This window comes from Loxodonta africana, chromosome X, assembly GCF_030014295.1.
Source record: "Loxodonta africana isolate mLoxAfr1 chromosome X, mLoxAfr1.hap2, whole genome shotgun sequence".
In the NCBI taxonomy this organism is placed as follows: domain Eukaryota; kingdom Metazoa; phylum Chordata; class Mammalia; order Proboscidea; family Elephantidae; genus Loxodonta; species Loxodonta africana.
This window is the reverse complement of record NC_087369.1, coordinates 85,111,396-85,132,006: the sequence shown is the minus strand read 5'-3', so window position 1 is coordinate 85,132,006 and position 20,611 is coordinate 85,111,396. Positions and strand designations below refer to the sequence as shown.

At 47.1% G+C, this 20,611-nt stretch overlaps 1 protein-coding gene across 1 annotated transcript in view; it reads right to left on the bottom strand.

The window, feature by feature from the left end:
• The window catches only part of SLC16A2 (solute carrier family 16 member 2), a 218,362-nt gene extending 200,646 nt beyond the window's left edge, over positions 1-17,716 (bottom strand). The window contains exon 1 of the mRNA XM_064278564.1: positions 17,099-17,716. Within this exon, the coding sequence (XP_064134634.1) occupies positions 17,099-17,504 (406 nt within the window). The 5' untranslated portion in view covers positions 17,505-17,716. The remainder of the gene's footprint in view (positions 1-17,098) is intronic.
• Between the last annotated feature and the right edge of the window lie 2,895 nt (positions 17,717-20,611).

Genomic DNA, 20,611 nt, shown 5'->3' with positions numbered 1-20,611 from the left:
TCATTCATTTGCACACACACACACATGCTCCCTCTTTTTCTGAAGCTGACCAGAAAATACACACTCTTGGGAAGGGACCCCCATTATATACTCATGGACAACAAGAAAAAGAATTCATATTCAGAGTAAACAATCCTCAAGCTCACAGCTCAATCTCCCTGCCCTACTCCTCATACTCAATACCAACACACACATGCACACACACACACATTTTGCAAGCCATCTTGTGAGGAGCCTTTACATTTTGTTCATTCTTGGAAAGCTGGAGCAATACGGCCTAAACTTAGAGTGAACATACATTTGGACCTGCCTGGAACAATCCTGGTTTATGCTTGTAATCCCAGCATAATATTACTTTCACTCTTAAAAGTATTCCAGTTTGGATAATAAATCATATGATAACCTTACCTAAACCTCTACTCACCCTGGGCCGTGGCTGGGCCTCCTAGAATGGGACCGATCACATCAGACCCAGGTCTCCTTTCTTCCTGGGAAACCATCTTACTCTCTAACTATACTTAACTCTTCAATCCCATCACTAGGGATTTTTTGTTTTCCAACTTTACAAATAAGCAAAACAGTTTACCTGCCCATATCCCAGTGATTAATAGGAAGCTGTAGAGCTATGCCGTTTGGTTTGAGAAGTTTCCAGTCACCCATATTCTAATTGGCCTCAAACTAGCCATTAGCCCCCTCCTTTAGGTCTCATCCCATTTAATTCCCCAGCTATGCTCCTCCTGCTTATAATTCTGGAGAATCTTACTTTTTCCCTCTTTTTCTTCCTCCTCCTCTCTCGCAAAACATTAGGTTCTTATGACGACCTCAGCTCTCCCTGAAACAAATACACTCCGTATCACACCCTACCCTAGGCTCAGAGAGGCTTGAGATAAAAAGGAGTAGGAGAGAGAGAGATTCAATCTCATTTAGACTCTATGATTAATTCTCATTAGGCCTGCTGCCTAATTTCTTTTATCTTCAGGGTATGTGAGCCAGTGACTACTTTTGTGGCTGGATTAACTGTGTTTTTTTAAAAAAATCTGAAAATGCTGTCAGCTCTTTGCAAACATGACTAAAAATATATTGTGCAAGATAGAGTCGTAATGCTATTCACAGAGCAGCTGGACAAGGGTCTATGTTCTCCAGACATGCGGATACCACATATTGCAGCTTGAGTTTTGGCAGCAGCTGTGCTAATCTGCAAACAAGATGAAGGTAGAGAGGAGGACCCAACAGGGATAAAAGGAATATCATCAGCATGACATAGGGGAATCTACAAGCAGGGCCTTTCTCAGACCCCTAGAAAACTGAATAGTCTGGGGAGAAGCTGGAAGGTATGGTGCTGCTCATTTGTACAGCTATGGAGCTGTCCGTATACATACATACACATATACATATGCCTGTGTGTAGGTATGTGTGTGAGAAAGAGAAAAACGGTATCCACGTAGATAAACTTACATGCATGTGCCTATCGCTATGCGCTTTTAGTTGTTCATGTCATGAGTTCAGGTTTAAAGTCAGATGCTTATGTGTGGTTTTGTATGCACAAGTAGTTGCTTACACATGTGTACATCAGGGTTCATGACTCAATTCATCTAAACGTGACTGTGAACATGTTTACAGATGTGCAAATCTACAGATAAACTTACGTACATGGCAGCCGTGATGATAATTCATATGTAAGGATCAAATGAGTTTTCAAAGGACTGTCACATCCATCTCTAATTTGAATCTCATAACAAAACTGTGAAGTAAGGATTATGGACCCCCATTTTTTAATAGGGAAAGTAAGGCTCAGAAGGGCCAAATGACTTGCCTAAGTTTGCAGATCTGTAAATAGCAAAGCCTGGGCACATAGAGAAGTGAGACAAAGAGGAGGTGAGCTTTAGGGTCTTCTTTATTGCTTCTCATTTCCTAGGCCATCTTTTCTGTTAGTATTGAAACAAATTACATGAAAAGGTAGAGGGCCTCAGGGCCAGTGCTGTTCTCTGTTGAGTCATGGCCTGGAAAGTGGCCTACAGGTTTTCTGGTCTTGCCTGGAGACACTAGTCAGGTCCTCTCATGGAACAGAGATAAAGCATGGTGTACTTGAGCAGCTGTTCATTGGTGATACTCTGGAGCCCATGGGGGGCTTCCTGGGGTTAGAAGTGGGGATAATCGGTTTGTTCCTGCCCTGTTCTTCTTTCTGTCACTCTTTCTTTTCCTAAAGCCACAGATTCCCAACATCTGATCTGACCAGTTCCACCTGAGTCTTCCATGTTTGAAACATGTTTGAAACAGCCTGTGTTGTGCCTGGTAGTCTTGAATGTGAGTGATGCCACCCCTGGGCAATGCAGTAAACAAATCCATCTGGGGTCCCACTGACCTCCCCTACCCTGGCTGCCAGGTACCTCCAGCTGGTTAGCCAATAGATCTAAGGAAAACTTGCTGTTGGCTAGTCTTTCCATAGACAAAATCTAGGTCAGGGGAAAAAACACTGAGGTTCTCAGAATGCACAACTGTCATTTTGATAGTTAGAACCTGGTCAAGCTACATAGAGTAATGGATAGTGACTCCAAGGTGTCCAGGATCACTGATCTGAAGTACTTGGAGGAGTCAGGGCTTGGGAGAAGGAGGTTGGTCTCCTAGTCAGCTGGTGCAGAAGATCCTTACCATTCCCTTTCTTTACCATGAGCCTGCTCAGCCATCCCAACTTGTCACTGGAACTTTAATTTGCTAATGTTTGGTGTTTCATGCAGAGGGACCTCTTGGGACTTCCAAGCATTTGTCCTTCCCATGACCCCAGAAGATAAGCCTTCCTTCCAAGTGACAGAGTGGTAAATCCCAACCAGCAAGGAAGTGATGGGGCTTGGCAGGGTAAGGTCATAGGAGCTGGGGTGTAAAGCACCCTTTAGTGGATGGAGCTGCTCCAGTTCAAAACTTTTTTTTTCTTATAGATGTGTAGATCACCCGCAGTCATTGGTTCCCTTGAGAATTTATGAAGGAGTTTATAGACTGGCGTGGCCAGTGCAGGATTATGCAACAGGTAGACTATACATGAGCTTAGAGCACCAGTGAAATGAGGCTACTCCAAAATGAGAAAAGCATAGATTTAATGAATTATGTCAGAACTTGGCAGTCATAAAAATAATGCTTACAGCCTATAAAGGCCTTAATCTGGCCCTGCGCATGACCAACATCAGAGAAGCCCAGATGGTGCCTTCACCACTTCCTTGCCCAACCCCATACCCCAGAATTCTCAACTGAGTAATCCTGAACGCCCATGAGTTCATCTGGGATCACGTATCCTCTCTGAGGTCCAGCTAGATAGACTGCATGAGCTATAGCTTACTAGGTAGATAATAAGAACAACAAACACTTATATAGCACTTACCATTTGCCAGACACTGTTCTAAGTACTTTACATATATCAATGTATTTAACAACCCATGTGCAATGGTTAAGCACTCAGCTGCTAACCAAAAGGTCAATGGTTCAAACCCACCAGCCACTCCACGAGAGAAAGACATGGCAGTCTGCTTCTGTAAAGATTTTCACCCTTGGAAACCCTACCGGGCAGTTTTATACTGTCGAGTCAGCATCGACTCATTGGCAATGGTATGTGGTAAGTACTCTTATTATCCTCCTTTCATAAATGAGGAAATGGACACAGAGAGGTTAAGTACCTTGCCCAATACACACAGCTAGTAAATGGTGAAGCCTGGATTTAACCCACTTTGGCTCCAAGGTCAGTGCTTATTCAAGAGGGCTCTATGAAAGGAGGACTCTCAGTGGTACTCCACCCATAAGACATAAACTCTTTTTAAAAATAAAATTAAGATCATAGTAGAAAAGTGATCTTAAAGGAGAAATTACTCAGAAGAACTTTCCAGAGATGTTGACTTAGCATCTGTTTTAGTTATCTAGTGCTGCTATAACAGAAATACCATGAGTGGATGGCTTTAACAAAGAGGAATTTATTATCCCACAGTTTAAGAGGTAGAGGTCCGAATCCAGGGGGGCTATCTCCAGGAGAAGGCTTTCTCTCTCTGTCGGCTCTTGGGGAAGTTCCTTGTCATAAATCTCCCCCTGGTCAAGGAGCTTCTCAGTGCAGGGACCAGAGTCCAAAGGTTGGGCTCTGCTCCCAGTGCAGCTTTGTTTGGTGGTATGAGGTCCCTGCTCCAGTCTCTCTGCTGGATTCTCTCTTTTATGTCTCAAAAGAGATTGACTCAATATACAACCTAATCCTGTAGATTGAATCTTGCCTCATTAACATAACTGCCTCGAATCCTGCCTCATTAACATCATAGAGGTAGGATTTACAACACACAGGAAAATCACATCAGATGATAAAACGGTGGACAATAACACAATACTGGGAATCATGACCTAGCCAAGTTGACACACATTTTAGAGGGACACAGTTCAATCCATAACACAGTCTATCCCACCAAATCTCAGCCTTACATTGAGGTACTTGCCCACTTGCGCACACACGTTCTCTCTTTGCCTCTCTTGAATGGAATTGTTGAAGGAGACAGGATAGAGACCATGGGATAGCTATCCTTTTCAAAACTCATCATTGCTCAAATTTGGATCTGTTTTTCATTTCCATAAGAGAAACTGTTCTCTTACACTCATCACCCCACCACTCCCCACCCCCTACCTTGCCAGAAAGTACCCAAAGTCTCCTTGGTTTCCAGAAATCTTTGGTTCTAAGCACCACTAAGTCTCCAGGAGGTGCAATTTTCTCCTTGCATAAGTGGAGAAACTGAGGACCAGAAAGAAGGGACTTTACAAAGACAGCCAGTAACAGAGCCAGAACCAGACCCAGATCTCCTGAATCCAAATCCAGCCAGCAGGCCATACGTATACCAGAAAAAAAAAATTTTTTTTTGATCATTCCCTAATTGACCCCCATTTCCATCTCCCTGTACTTCTTGACTCCCAATTGTTTTTTCCCCATCATATCACACTGTGTCTTATCCCCACATTTAAACTTTAGGCTGCCACAAAGTTTAGGAAAAACTCTATGTTAGCTCTCAGAGAACTCCTATATCTCTGCCCCAATGAAACACGGAAATGGGAGACCTGGGTTCTAGTCCCAGCTCTGCTAAATATTAAGCATGTGACCTTAGGCCACTCACTTGCCCTCGATTTGCTCCCCATTTTCTGCAATGGTGAAATGGAAATATGGGTCTCTGCATAGCCCTTCCCTGCGGTGAACTTTTCCGTAATTAATATAAACCACGTTGACCTTTTATTTTCCAGAATCCCCTAACATAGTACTTGTTGTGACCAAAGATACTAGCACATGATGAGATTCAACTGATTATTTGATTTCATAACTGTCTCTGTTGCAAGGATCAACATCAACTGAGATATAAACTACCATGTGCCATACACAGAGGGCATTATTTTCACTCAAGAGTCAGCCGTCTCAAAGGGCTCACAAGATTTGAAGGTCTGTTTGGGACTCAGGGTGAGAGACTGAGAACTGCTGCCATTTATTCTGTCAGGCCCTTTCCCCTTCCCCTTTGAAAAAAGTGTCTCTTTGAAAAAGTGTCTGAGCTTCTGACATGGAATAGCAGGTGGTGTAGGCTAGAAGGGCTGTGCCACAGCCATTTGCAGGCACCTCATTCTATGGCCCAATGCCCAGACAGCCCTCCTCCCTGTGCCCTTCTCTCCAAATATCTTCAGTAGCTTCTTTTCCTTGTGCCCCTCCACCCTATTCCACCTGCTGGGCCAGGGGACTAATGGGGAACAGTGATTCACTTGGCTTCCAGAGGACAAAGACCCAGAATCTGAGCAACTCCTGAACTGTCCACTTCTCAATCCTCATCTCACCCCTGCACAATTCATAGGTTCCTCTCCATTTAGATAAGCCCCATTTCAAGTTCCAGCTCTACCAGCAAAACTTCCTTGGTTCCTCTGGCCCTCACACTCATCTCTCCTTTTCCACCCTACCACACTAAAATTGCACTGAATTTAATATATATACCTTTTTATAATTTGGCAGTGATCTGTAGTTTTTTGTTATGTTATGTCTTCTCAAAGACATTATAAGCTCTTTGAGGGACTCCTTTTCTTCTCTGGTTAATCCAAGGTTCAGCCTAGCACATAATAAAGATCTATTGACTTGAATTGAACCAACATGAATTGAATTGGAGGTGGAGGAAATGGGGAGGGCTTGTGAGCAAGGAGGGGAGTAACATTTATTGAACACTTAGTATGTGCCAGGCTGTATGCTAAATGTTTTACATACCTCATCTCATTTAATTGCTTCATTAATAATGACAGATGTTAGTATTATCCCTATATGAAAAAACTGAGACCGAAATTAGTTAAAAATCTTGTCAAGACCAGCCATGTGATAAGTAATTTGAATCTAGCTCTGTTTGACTCCAAAGCCAATATTCAAAGATTGGTAACAATTTGAATGCCCATTAGTAAGATTTGATTAAATACATTATTATGTACCCATATAACAGAATACCAAAAAAAAAAAAAAAACCCTTTGCCTAGAATTGATTCTGACTCATAGTGACCCTACAGGGAAGAGTAGAACTGCCTCATAGGGTTTCCAAGGGGCGACTGGCAGATTCAAACTCCCGACCTTCTGGTTAACAGCAAGCTCTTAACCACTGTGCCAGCAGAGCTCCAAGTGGAATACTAAAAAAAAGGTTGTTTTTTTTTTTAGGCAGTTATAAAAAAACAATGAGAACGTTCTTTATGGATTTATTTGTAACAATATTCAAGATATATTGCAAAGTATAAAAGGCAAGGTGGAGAAAAGTGTGAATTACAGGCTACCATTTGTGTTTAAAAATCAGGGTATACATATACTCTTGTATGTATGTATGTATCTGCTTGTATATGTACAGGATATCTTTGGAAGTATACACCAGGTAACACCGGTTGCCTCTAGGGAGGGGAACAGGGTGGCAGGTGACAGGGGTGTGAGAGACTGTTCGCTGTTGTACCTTTTGAATTTTGTTTCACGTTAAATAAATAACATTAAAACGCACACATACATATGCTAATAGCAGTCTCTTTCCACAATGTGTTGCCTTGGGATTGAACTTGGAAAAATTCAGGAAGAGAGGAGGGGAGGCAGTGATTGAGCTGGGGAACACCCAGGATGACAGGAGCTCTACCCTCTGCACTCATTCCCCAACCCTCTTACAAATCAACCTCCACTAAAAGCATCTGCCCACATGTTGACTGAGATCACATCATTCCAGATCTCATTTCTATACCAGCAAAATTGGAATTAGATGGAGTAGGATTAGGTGGTCTCTAAAATGCCTTCCAAAAGAATGAACAAATCAGTCTTAAAAGAAATAAAACCAGAATGTTCCTTAGATGCGAGGCTGGTGAGACTTTGATTTACTTTGGACATGTCATCAGGAAATACCAATCACTAGAAAAGGATATCATGTTTGGTAAAGTACAGGACCAACAAAAACAATGGAATCCCTCAATGAGGTGGATTGACACAATAGCCTCAACAATGGACTCAAACATACCAACGATTGTGAAGATGGCGCAGAATGTGGCAAGGTTTCATTCTGTTATACATAAGGTCGACATGAGTCAGAGCCAACTCAATGACAACTAATAACAACAAAAATGCCTTCCAGCTCATATATTTACATAACTGAACATCAAAATGATAAATCCTAGTAGATTTGAAGCTTTAGTCTCAAAGAAGGGCTTAGGGGTTTTGTTTTGTTGTTTGCAACAAAAAAGAAAAACTTTTTTATTTTGATTTGCCTGCTCTATGGACTTAATGGAGGCTCCCTAAGTGATGATTGAGTGCTTGGTCAAAACTGCTATTGCAGTCCTCCTTCAGGCCTCTGGCCTTCTGTGGCCTCTGTTCTCAGTACTATCCTGTTTAGAACACAAGGAAAGGAGTGGCAACAGGCCCACTCCAAAGTTGAATACAAAGGAGCAAGGTCTCTTCTATGCTTAATGCTTCCTGGCCCAGACCTTCTGACCCTAAATATCCCTTTCCTTTTCCTCACTACCTGCAGGAGAACAGAAGCTCTGTGAGAGACCCTCAAGGGAAAGTGACATCCTAGCCCCACTCCACTATCCTCCCACTCCCTAGCAATTCTTACCAAAATAACTCAGTCCTTGACTTGTAGGGAGGTTTGTGAGCTCCTGCCAAGTGCTGTAAATATTTCAACATTCCTTGTTTCCTTGAATGTATATAAGACCTAGGATCTGGCCCCTCCTCTCCCTGAGCTCTTGAAGCACTGAGGAACAAAGAAAACCCAACCAGGCCTTAGCCATAGGACGCCCAAGTCAAATTGCAGAAGCATCGAGAAGCGAGATGGGAAAGAGATGGAGTGGAAAGGTGGGATGGCAGGGGGTGGGGAGGTTGATTTTTCTTCTAGTATTGTTTAGAGAAGGGGGCATTGGTGGTTCAGTGGTAGATTCTTGCTTTCCATACGAAAGACCTGGGTTTGATATCCAGCCAACACACTTCACATGCAGCCACCACCTGTCCTTCACCGGAGGCGTGATGCTGAACAGGTTTCAGCAGAATTTCCAGACTAAGACAGGCTAGGAAGAAAGGCCTGGTGTTCTACTTTTGCAAATCAGCCAATGAAAAGTCTATGAATCAAAACAGTCCGATCCCCAACTGATCATGGGAATGGCGCAAGACCAGGTAGCAATTTGTACCATTGTGCGTGGGAGTCAGGCCAACTCGATGGCCACTAACAATAAAAATATTTAGAGAAAGTATAGTGACTTCATTTCTAAGAGAATTTGGGGGCAGTTATGCACAGAGGCAAAGGCTGGAAATGGTGACTGGATAATAGTAATAAAAACAACACCAACTCCTTCACAATTTACAAAAGTCTTTTACATACACACCCTCTTTAACCCTTCATAATTTTTTTAATCCTATAAGAGTAGATATTGTTAGTCCCATTTTACAGATGAGAGCACTGAAGCCCAGAAAATGGAAATAAACAACTAGGACAGACAGAGTTTGTCCCTTTTTGTACCCAAGGATTATGACCCTCTGCCTATAGATTCTGGGTAGAGTGAGATGGGTGGTTAGGAGAGTGTGCTATGTATCTCAAGACTGTCATTCTTCTGTTTATCGGTTCCATTCTTTGTCATCTCTTTTTATCCCTTAGTCATAAGGACGCCCTGAAGCTACAGGAGTGAAAACCCCTGCAGAAGACCTCCTTGGTAACTGTCTCCCCCATTTGAACTATTTATCAAGTGATGTCTAAAAGCAGGAGCTCTGGACTCAGACTGTCTAGGTCCAAATCCTTACACTGCCAGTATTATAGGCACAGGCATTAAGTAACTTAACAGCTGTGCCTCAGTCTATCTATCTGTGAAATAGGGGAAATGAGCGTACCTACCTTATAGGGTTGCTTGAGAATTATAATGAGCTCGTATACTTAAAATGCTTAGTATAGTGCCTTGTACAGAGTTAATTGCTAAATAAATGTTAATTATTATTATTATTGTTATAAAATATGATGATAATGATAATGCTTGGTGGAAGTAAGGAACTAGATGTCAAAAAAATCACACTGGAATGCTATGAAGCAGCCATCTCTAGGATGTGTATTTTGCATCTTTTTCATAGTACTAGAGAGGGCCTACGGGGAGTCATCACTATACTTCTACCCTGTCCACCTTGGGATTAGTAGCAACTCATGTGAGGGGCATGGGCTGTGGACAGAAGACAGAGCTCTTCTCCTTGTAAAAAGCTCAGTAACCTGAGCAAGTGAGTGAATCTGTAACCTCAGTCTCATAGGCATCGTGTTTTAAGAAACTGTGCTAATTGGCCCAGATAGCCACCACACACCCAGCTATACACATGTACACACGTCTGGACACATGGGTTATGCCCATACCCTTCCAGCCTTGATGAGAGGGTAGGTGGGTAGATCTGCAGCAGGAGTTGGTCAAAGAGATCTTGTGGGTACTACTTGTTTAGAAACATTCTCCTTCCCCTTCTCCCTTCAGCCCCACAGAAGCGGGGAAGCAACTACCTTAGGAGCTTCACTCCCTCCTTCCCCTCCCTCCCTGAAGGCACTTTTGACTCTAGTTAGGACTTGAGTATCTGCCTTCTCCCTTCTCTGATCCCCCTAAAACCAATTCTGCAATACTTTTGACAGGAAGAGAGGAGATGCTAGAGGCTAAAAATAGAATGAAGACTTCTGTTGTATTCAGAGCCCCTGAAGCTACTTATGACCAATCTGAAATCTCTGGGGGTTCAGTTTGCCCAGGAGATGACAGAGAGTGGTGGTGAGAATTTGAAGACAAAGGGGTACAACTGACAGGACATTTGTTGACTATCACTAAGATCCTGCTATGATACTATTTCCTGGGATGGGATCCTAGGGCTGTGAAAAGAGGAGGTGTGGAAGTGACAAAAAAGGTTTTATAGCAGATATTTTACTCCAAAAATCCAGAGGTGATGGCTTCCATACTCTTGAATGCTTCAAAAAAAGTCATCCTTCACCCAGAAAGTGCAGATCAAGAGGGGGAAGAAAGGGTAAAAGGGAAGGGATTATGCCTCTGTGGATTGTTTAAGGGTTTGCCTGAGACCCAGGCTTGAGTTGGGCCTGTAATGCATTCTAAACTCCAGCTGTTCCTCTAATTGAGCAAGGGAGGGAGAGACAATAACAAACCAATACTGGAAGGAAAAGGGGTGACATATCTTCTGAAAGAGTTGATTAAAAAATGCACCATGAAAATAGAAGGAATTAAGACAATATGTGGTTGGTACATCCAGTTTCATCCCTTCCTCTCCACTGAACCCCAGAAACTATAGCAAAGCAGAAGACAGAGGAGCACAAAACAGCCAGGGTGAAGAGGAATGAAATTCCTCAAGCCACCAAACTACCCCATGTTCCCCATTCACAAGTAGGTGCCAAATGATTTCACATTAGCGACCACTGTAACCACCTTCAGGGCAGGCAATTAAATGCTTCTAGGCTTAGTCCTCTGTCCACCCTGGAACAGGAGAGGGCTGGGATGGTATAAACCCTCCCCTCCAGTAACCTTTGACAGCATAAGGTGAAGATGGACACAGAAAGAAACATGCAGCAATCTTTCCCAGCTCTAATGTTGGGTGTTGGAAAGGGTTCCAGTCCAGGAGGTATAACCCAGACTGGCCAGATTCTCTTTTAGCCTCGCCTAGCAAGTTTCCCAATCTGGATCCTTGCACTTGTCCCCCACAAATCCTATAGAATTCTCTGGTACATTAAACCTGATTCCATAGACAGATGGGAAAAGACTCCTTTCAGATGGAAATTCATAATTCCTGGCATGGGGGTATAGAGTGTGTGTGCGTGGTGCGCGTGTGTGCATGCGTACGCATATGCGCCCGCTCATGTGTGCACTCATGCACATTTTGAGAACAAATCCTTAGAGTTTTACTAATTCAGTCCTCTCAAGACAGGAAACCTCACTTCATTTTTCAGAGTCCGAAAATAGTAAATGATTTTTTTCTTTTCAAAATGCAGCAAAACAGAAAGGATGTTGGAGGGAGAAGCAGTTCACCCTACAGGGAAGCTGGTCTCCTCAAGAGGTTGAGATGGCATCCATTACATCTACAAATGTAGATGCTCCATCTGCTTGTTTACTCTTCATGGGACTTGAGGAAATAATGCCAATTATAAGAAAGTATAAATCCAAGGAAAAGGAGGGAGTTCTGTGCCTGCTATTTCAGTAGGCACACTCTTAGCTAAGTCTTGAATAAGGCTGAACTTGACCAACAATGATGAACACCCAACGGGGCCTTCTCCAGGATAGCAAACAGCAGCCCTCCCTATTCCCACCACAGTGGGATACAGGCAGCAGCCCTGAGCCAGCTATAATATGCCCTCTCTGAAGCCCCCTGAAGGCAACCTCTGTATTGCATGTAAGAATCTTGGTTTACTCTTCGGCCTGAAGTATCAGCAAACCAGGGTCACAACGATCATGCATTTCTGAGACATGAGAGTGAGCTATGGGAAATGAAGTACTAGGAGAAGGGTCCAAAGAGAGGCCTAAGGGAATACATGCAGTTTAATACATTTTTAGGAACAGGCTTAAATGAAAGAAACAGCAGGATCAGACCCATATTGCTAGCCTGCAGAAGGCCAAGTTGAGCGGGTTCTCTTGGAGTTCCAGCTCTATCCTGAGCAGGGCATTCTGGAAGAAGCACCTGCACACTCAGAGCTGACCTTGCATACTGGGTGAAAAGGAGTGGGTCTTTTCAACCACACCTGTACCTATGAGCAGCCCCATAGTCTCCCGGTCTCATCCCACCCCATCCTCACCCTCATTCGGACAGCTTAACAAATTCTCATTTACCTGCATCAGTCAAAATTTATGCCAGGTGAATAGTAGAGAATAAGATACCACATAATTCTAGAAAAATAGAATGGCAGAGTTGTAACACTCATCTAGTCAAACTCTTCCATTTTAGAGATAGGTAAATTGAGGTACAGGCAGGTGAAGTTCCTACTTAAAGTCATGCAGCATGGTAGGGGTACAAGTTGCCTAACTCCTAGTTGCAGCCTGGCTGGTGTCACTGAGATCATCAGTATTTTGGGGTTCATATTTGGTCTTGAGCCTTGCTTTTTTAGACTTAAAATGAGCACCTGAGGCTACTGGACAGTGAGCCAGGGATCTAGCCTCCAGACTCAACTAGTTATCCCAGCTCAAATAAGTGTTCTTCTTGTTGGCTTCCAAATGCCCCAACCTCTCATACTCATGTCTTCCAGTATGAGTCAAAGTCCCAGTTCGGGACCCCGTTTGATTGGAGAGGAGGCAGGGGAATGATGCCTGGCCAACAGCCCTGTGACCTGGAACTCCACAGCAGGCTCTGAGTCAATGAGATATTGCTCATCTGGGCAGCAGGCAAAAGCCTTCAGCTGAAGGCAAGAGATCAGCAGATTTGCTCAAAAGATAACTGGCTCCCAAAGTCAGCAATTGTGGTGAGCTCAGTGAGCCACTAACCCAAGCAATGAAAATCCCTAATCTGGGGAGGAAAAAGACAGCCTCCTCTGCTCCTAGACTCACTCGTTTTTGGGATTCTGGAGTTGTTTGACCAAAGGTAGAGTGTACCATTCTTCCCCATGCCTAGAAAATTCTGTCTCCATCCAAGTGGAGAATCAGCCTGAACCATCTTGTGCCCAGCAGTGAACCTTCCAGAGCATTGTCCCTCTTCCCTGATGGTGAGAACCCTAGGCTGCCCCCTGACCTGGGAGCCTACAAAGGTCAGGCCTATAAACTTCCCAATAAAAGTTACCTCCCATCATATGTTATGGAAACCCTGGTGGTGTAGTGCTTAATTGCTACAGCTGCTAACCAAAAGGTTGGCAGTTTGCATCTACCAGGTGCTCCTTGGAAACTCTATGGGGCAGTTCTACTCTGTCCTATACAGTCACACATGAGTCGGAATCAACTCGACGACGATGGGTTTGGTTTGGTTTTTTTGGATCATATGTTATGGCTCAATGCTAAACTAGAAGTCGAGGTGGAAATTTCAGGGTAGTGGTTTACTCTGGAGGATTTTCAAAAAAAACCTAAGCTTGGAGCTGATGTTAACAACTCTAGCTTGTTCTGCCTTGTCCCTTGAACCCCCGACCCCAACCCCACCCCAGCTCCAATTCACTTACGGTTCTTCTAATAATGAACTGGGACCTGCAAGCAATGTCACCTTGTTCGTCTTTCCCTAAAAAGGCTCTCCTATCATTCCAGGAAGCCATATGGGGGCTGTACTTTCCAGAGAATTGCCTGGTTGCCCATTGTCCTGTCTGCTGCATGGCCTGGCCTGATGGATTTCCAAATTTCCCACAAGCTCTGCGAAAAGTATAGGGTCATTTCTCTCCTAATCTTTTAATTTTTTCCTCCAAACCAAAGCCCCAAGGAACCCTGTTGGCATGGTGGTTAAGTGCTAGGCTGCTGACCAAAAGGTCAGTGGTTCAAACCCACCAGCCACTCCACAGAAGAAAGATGTAAAGATTACAGCCCTGGAAACCCTATGGAGCAATTCTACTCCTACTCAGTCCTATAGGGTCACTATGAGCTGGAATCGACTTGATGGCAATTTTTTTTTAAACCAAATCCCAGTCACTTGTCTCTAGCTCAGGAACCTTTTGCCTACCAGTCCTCCCATGCTTAGGATTCAGGAAAAGTAGGGTTCCCTTCCAAAACAGGTGAAGAGAGAGAACAAGATATACTGCTGGTGACACCACAGAACTCTACACATCACAGATTCCACAAAGACTGCACAATGCATGCTTTAGTATGGCCTGAATTTCACTCCTGTTCTGCCCCCTGTGGCTTTTTCCAGGTCCAGAGGCCCCTCTGATGCGGAGTTAGCCTCCAAACATCAAAACTACCTTTCTTTGGAGCTCCTTCACAACAGTCCCAATCATCTGCAGAACCTTAAATCCATTAAGTCAATTGGTACAGCTTTAGGGCTGTGAAAATATGAGGGCTAGCCAAAGAGAATTTGGGTGGTGGGGTGCCTACAAACATTAAATTCATAGATTTTTAGAGAGGGGAGACATGTCAGACAAGAATAGAAATGGATAATGTACCACATTAATAGAAATGGACAATGTACAAACCTCCTGAGTGTGAGGGTATATGTTCCATGTCCCCCAGCATGGCTAATAGACAAATATTGGCCAATAAAGATGACAGCAAGCTTCTTCTAACTTCATCTATCCCTTTGAGACATAAGTTGTTTGGAAAATTTGAGTACACTTCAAGAAAGTATCTGCAGGCAGAGACACATTTGGAATTTCAGGATCCGAATAGTTGCTTGGGAAAGCCGAGAGGCTCAAGGAAAGTACTGCTGAGGACAAGATTTTCTAGGAGCTTGGAAATGGGGTGAGGTGTTCCTGACTTTTCAAAAATAAAAACTGAGGTGTTTCTGAGAGCCTCTAGGATCAAAAATAACTTTAGTGTATTCAAGATACTCTGCTGAAAAGAATAAAGCCAAAGTATTCTGAGACCCTGGGGACATACCAAATTCCTTTTTGTCCCTTCCTGACCAATACTCTACAAAATTTGAACCATTAATCTCAGCCCTTATGGACCCAGTATATGTCAGAGTACACACCAACCACATCTTTTCATAGCCACCCCCACCAGCTGCACTGTGAGGTCTTGACCGGAAAGTCCCACCAGCCCTCCCTCTGAGTCCCCTATGATCACCTACTTTGAAGTCTGTTCCCCAGCAGTGAACCTTTTCCTGGTAAAATAGTGGTTTTTCCAAGTTTTATTACATACTCCTCAGGTTCCAAGTCTAGGCCTGCTAACACCGTACAAACGCCAAGGCCTAGTTTAAGCCCAGACCTCACTGCTTCCCATAAAGTTTCACCCAGGCTTTGTTGCAGATCCTGAGGGCCAACAACTTTCCTTCAACCACAGGGCAATACTCAGCAGGTGTCCTCTGAGGTAACCTAGGCAACAGCCAGAGGCCCTATACTACCTGCTTTCCCAAGAGCCCCTGAACTGCATCAAAGCAGGGAAAAGGTAGTCCCAGGGGTGAGTGTGGCAGCAATCTTCTCCCTCCTGTCCCTCCCAAAGTTGTTCCACACAGTCTAGGGCCCCACTGCCAAAGAGGTCTGGGCGTCCTGAGACTCTCTTTTCACTGTCCACTATGGCACACTGGAGCTTTCTTCACGTGCCTCCCTACCCCCCACCCCACCCCATACACTCTGCCCCTGTGCAAATGGGCCACAAGGTCAGAAACACCAAGAGTCCTAAAACCCTTTCTGCAGATACAGCCAAGGGAATCTGCAAACTAAAAAACTGAAAGCTGTGGGAGGGGCTCTGCAAGAGCCAAGAGAATCCGCAGGTGGACGCCCCAGAACTCAAGGTTTCTGTGCTGGCTTCCCCTCCTCAGATGGCAGCAGAAGAGTGTGTTGGAGTGGTGAGAGAAGGGCACACCTCAGCCTTAGGGCAACACTGCTAAAAGCCACTATCCTGTGTGGGAAAATTTTGGTGGGTGGCTGGAGCTGTCCTGAGGAGCTACCACAGGAAGGAAGCCCTGAAGGAGAGGGCGTCCCAAGCCCCGGGCTCTATTCAGAGATTCCCCCAAAAGAACAGCTGGGGGTCTTCGCCGGCGACTTGCTGGGGTCCTGTGGGTGGGTGGCTTGTTCCACTTCTCCAAGTCCACAGGCGAGATAGATGCGAAGAAAGTGCTCGCCTGGGGTCCTGCAGCCACAGACCTGGACAGCGAGGGCTATCCTGCTCTGCTTGCCTTAGCGAAGGAGATTAAATCTGCCAGCCTCAAGCTTAAGCGAGAGTAGTGGGGCGGGCTTTCCAGTTTAAGGCCAAACGAGGCACCCTGCGGATAGCAGAGAGGCGAGGGGCACCAGTTAGGGCATGGCTGAGGTCGAGGGCAGAGCGGAGTGAATCAGGGCATAACCTGCCCGCCGCCTCATGCCTCACTGGCAAGAGAGGTTCGGCTCTGGGGTTCGGCTCAGAGGGCAAGGAGATCCGCTAGCTCCCCTACGGCAGCAGAGCACTGACGGGCCAGCTGGGCTGTAACAACCTCGAGGCAAAGAGACCGGCGCGCACCCCCACTCACACACCCTCCCTCCCTTTCTCTCCTGTGGAAACATACGCCTGCCATGTGTTTGGCTCTTTTTCGCTTACAATCACCAAAATTCCTAAGTGTTTTTAACAGAAAACTCCTCCACAGGAACCCGGGGTGCTGCGGAGAACCGCTGTACCTTATTTCTCTAGAAGCCCGCCCCGCCTCCCAACTCTCTCCTCTCTTCTTGACCCCCCTCCCGCCGTAAAACAAACAAAAAACTCTGCATATATTGCTCCTTTTCCCCCCACCCCCAGCACACACAGGCGACAAACAAACCCAAAAGGTGCTTCTGGATTTTTCTCTGGGCAAAAAAGTTCATTCCTTGCCTGTGACCAATGAATGTACCAGTTGCCACCTCCGGGACGTCTTTCGCCACAGCCAGGGCTACCCGGAGCCCGCAATCCGCGCCTTAGTAAGGCCACAGGCAGGAGGAGGGGTCACAGAGGCTCGTGGTAGGGGCTCCTGGGACCAAGAGACAGCGGGAGCGGACACCACTGCCCAGAATGCCAGGTGGGGGCGCCCGGGGCCACTCACCTGCTTGGAACTCCACTTGGCGATTTTTCTCTTTTTCCTCCTGCAGCAGCATGGAGTAGAGGATCCCAAAGGAGTTCTGGATGCCGAAGATGGAGCCGTTGCACCAGGTGGCAGCGAAGACCACCAACCAACCGAAGCCACCCTCGGGGGGCTGGAAGCCGCGCGCTGTGCCGCGAGTCTCCACCGTGGGCGTGGGCTCGCGTTCATGCACAGGCTCAGGCTCAAACTCCAGCTCCGGCAAGGGTGCGGGGTCCGGTGGAGCCTGGAGTTCTGATTGGGTTTTAGGTTGGGGCATCGGCAAGGACTCGGGCTCGGGTTCAGGGCGACCCACCGGCTCCTGCTGTTCTTGCTCTGTCTCCTGCGAGGGCCCCTTGGCTTCCTCGCTCTCCGGGTTTTGCAGCGCCATAGCGGCGGGGGGACTGAGGCTGCTCGGGCCGCAGGAGCCGCTGGGTGGCTGATACTTGTTTCTTCTTCTGCTGCTGCTGCTGCTGCTCCGAGCGTTGCTGCTACTGCTGCTACCTCCTCCTCCCTACTCCGCGCCCCAGCTGGCCAGCCTGTCCCGCGACAGACGGTCCCTCGAGCCTTCTCCTCCTCCTCCAGCGTCCAACCCCCCTCCTCCTCTCCCCATGTCATCTCTCTCTCCTCCCCCTCCTCCTCCTCTCCCCCCTCCCCACCTCTTCCTCCCTCAACAGGCAGCCGCTACAGCCTCGCTGTTCTTACCAGCTCTTCCTTCTCCTCATACTCGCCTACCTACTCTGACCACAGCTGCCTCCCCCAACTCTCTTTCCAAACTACTGAATCCTGTTCTTTTTTGCCCAGATACCCAGTAGAGTGTTAAAATGGAAAAAAAAAAAAAGAGCACAAACTGTCTTGTTCTCCTGTCCTCTCTTCCCCACAGGCTTCAGAACCGGCATTGATCAACCCCGAGTTCCCAGGGAAGACTTCCCTGCCCTTTGCTCCCACTTCCTCCTTCCTTACAAACAGCCTGCAACTAGGGTGGCCCTGGGACCCCCCAGGACAAGAGCTGACCTGCGAGGGACCCCACCCTGCCCTCGGGAGTTCCTCCTATGTCCCCTCTTGGGCTTGAAGGGGGGCGACCTGCGGGAAAGAGCCCGGGTCTCTGACAGAGAGTGGGTACAATTTTCTCGAGTCCCGGGGCTCAGCCCCCCACGGTCCCGAGCACTCCCGAATCCCCTCTCTCCCCCTCCCCCGCCCTTCCCAGAAAATCCCTGGCGGGGCTAAGAGGGGAGGAGGTGGCCCCACAGAGAGGCCCGCCCCTTTGGGCAGTCAATCAGGGCTTTGTTTGCGCCAACCTGGAGCCCAGAGAAGCAGCAGAGGGCCGGGTCTGGGCCCGGCCAGGGCCGGGTCGGGACCAGCGGCAGGGCCAGGAAGGGAGGGAGGTGCGGTGGCACCGGAGGGGGCCGGGCCCGGGCGGGGGCGGGAGTCAGAGCTCAGAGTAAGCTCCTCCCCCTCCCAGTCCTGGACTGAAGAGCTGGAGCCTGGGTGGGGTCGGCAACCAGTTGGGCAAGGGCCGCCCCGCCCCCGACATCCCGGCTGTGCTGGTCCCTCCGGCCTCTGCAACCGCTTTTCCGGCTCTCTGGGCTCTGCGGAGCTGCAAGCCGAGGGGTGTCTTCCCAGCCCCCACTGTCCCTGTCCGCCCCAGAATGGGGCACTGGGGCATCCAGACGTGGGAGTTCCGCTGAATGCCTCAGGCTCTGGCCGCAGCCCCGCGAGGGTAAAGAAAAGTTTGCTCCCTGGGGAGCGGGCGAAAAGGGAGGGGGGAGCCATCTGCACTGTGGGCGGCGGGGCTCCCACCAGAAGTGGTGGCTGTGCCCAGCCTTAGCCCTTTGGGCCAGCCGGGCTATCCTGGGAAGCTCTGCCTCCCCTAAGGGCTAGCGAGTCTACTGCACTAATCATGGGGGCGCCGTGTGGTTACCAAGCACTGGGCTTCTCATGAGCAGCGGGTGGGAAAGCGCCAAGCCCTTTCTCCCCAGAATCTCATTAACCCCCCTGCTCGGTAAAAAAGAAAAAACTGCGTGGCTAGTGGAAGTGGAGCACAAGGCTGCCTGGCTTCCCCTGATGCCAAGGAACATAGTCATTAAGCACCTGAGGGAGAGCTGAGCTGGGCAGGAGGATAAAAGCATCCCCCTGAGGTGCTTATGGTGACAAGAGAGAAATCAGACAAATTTACAAATCATGGGGGTTGTGCCAGTCAGCAGAGTGGACATTGCCTGAGCAAGTACAGCACGTCCTTTATTGCCCTGAGATAAGTATTAGTATCTTCAACTTTTTGCAGGCGCCAAAACTGAAGCTCAGCAAGGTCAAGGCATTTATTTGCCTCAGGTCATGGGGCAAATCAGGGATAAGCTGGAATTCAAAGCAGATCTCCAAACAGCAAAGCCTCATGCTCCCTGCTCTCCACCACAGGAATCTAGGGCTCCTGTGGAGGGAGGCAGAGGAAGGAAGGCAGGATCCAGCTGAGCTATCACAGAAGGTATCTGAGGAGGTGGTGGCTAAGATGGGCCCTGAATACTGAGTCGGATTTGAACTGGGGGGTGAGAGGATGGTTGCCCAGAACATGCCCTGAGCTCAAAGCACAGAGGCATAGAAGGACTCTGCTCATAGAAAGAAGGAAGTGAAAGTTAATCAGGCCAGAAGGTTAATATGCATGCTGCCTCTCCCAGGACACATTTGCATTTTAATAAGAATCCACAATACTTCAGCAACTAGGAGTGACTAATCATGGACATTATGGGCACCAGGGCTTAAGATTTACTTTTATAGTCAGGGGTCTCACCATACACATGGCCAACTACTGTGCCAGGGGAACACTGGCTTTGGTTTCCACTTGGAAAGAACTTGATTGAGACACTGAAAAGGGTTATTTCCAAGGCGGGGCCAAGATGGCAGAGTAGTCAGATGCTTCCGGTGATCCCTCTTACAACAAAGACCTGAAAAAAACAAGTGAATAAAAAAAGATTACATATATGACAAGCTAGGAGCCCTGAACATCAAAGGCAAAGTAGAGAAATCAGACTGAGCGGCAGGGGGAAGGAGAGACAGTTCAGAAGCATTGAGGAGCTGCCAGACCTGATTCACTGGGAACTGGCGCCCCCTCAGGCACCATCCCCTGAAACAACTGCGGTGGGGCTGGCGGTAGTGCTCTGGATGCGGTTTCCTCAGGGAGAAGGAGCCAGCTGCACAAAGTCTACTCACACCTCCAGAATCAGCAAAGAACAGCCCTGTTGGCAAAAGATAAGTGCTGTTGTCTAATTTACCACGTGGATCAAATAGCATCACTTGTGAAAGAATTCTCTACCATTTATCTGATCCTCCCTTCCTCTGCCCTAGCCCCCAAGCTGGCTTCAGTGGCTGTCAATTTCCCTGGGCCTGAGATAGGTCCTGCTGCATACCCTGAGCCAGTCTCCTGACTTGGAAGAGGTAACAAATTAACAAATAGGGAAAAAATAACCTGCCAGCTCCCCTAAGCTGGGAACTGGGGGCAAAAATGGC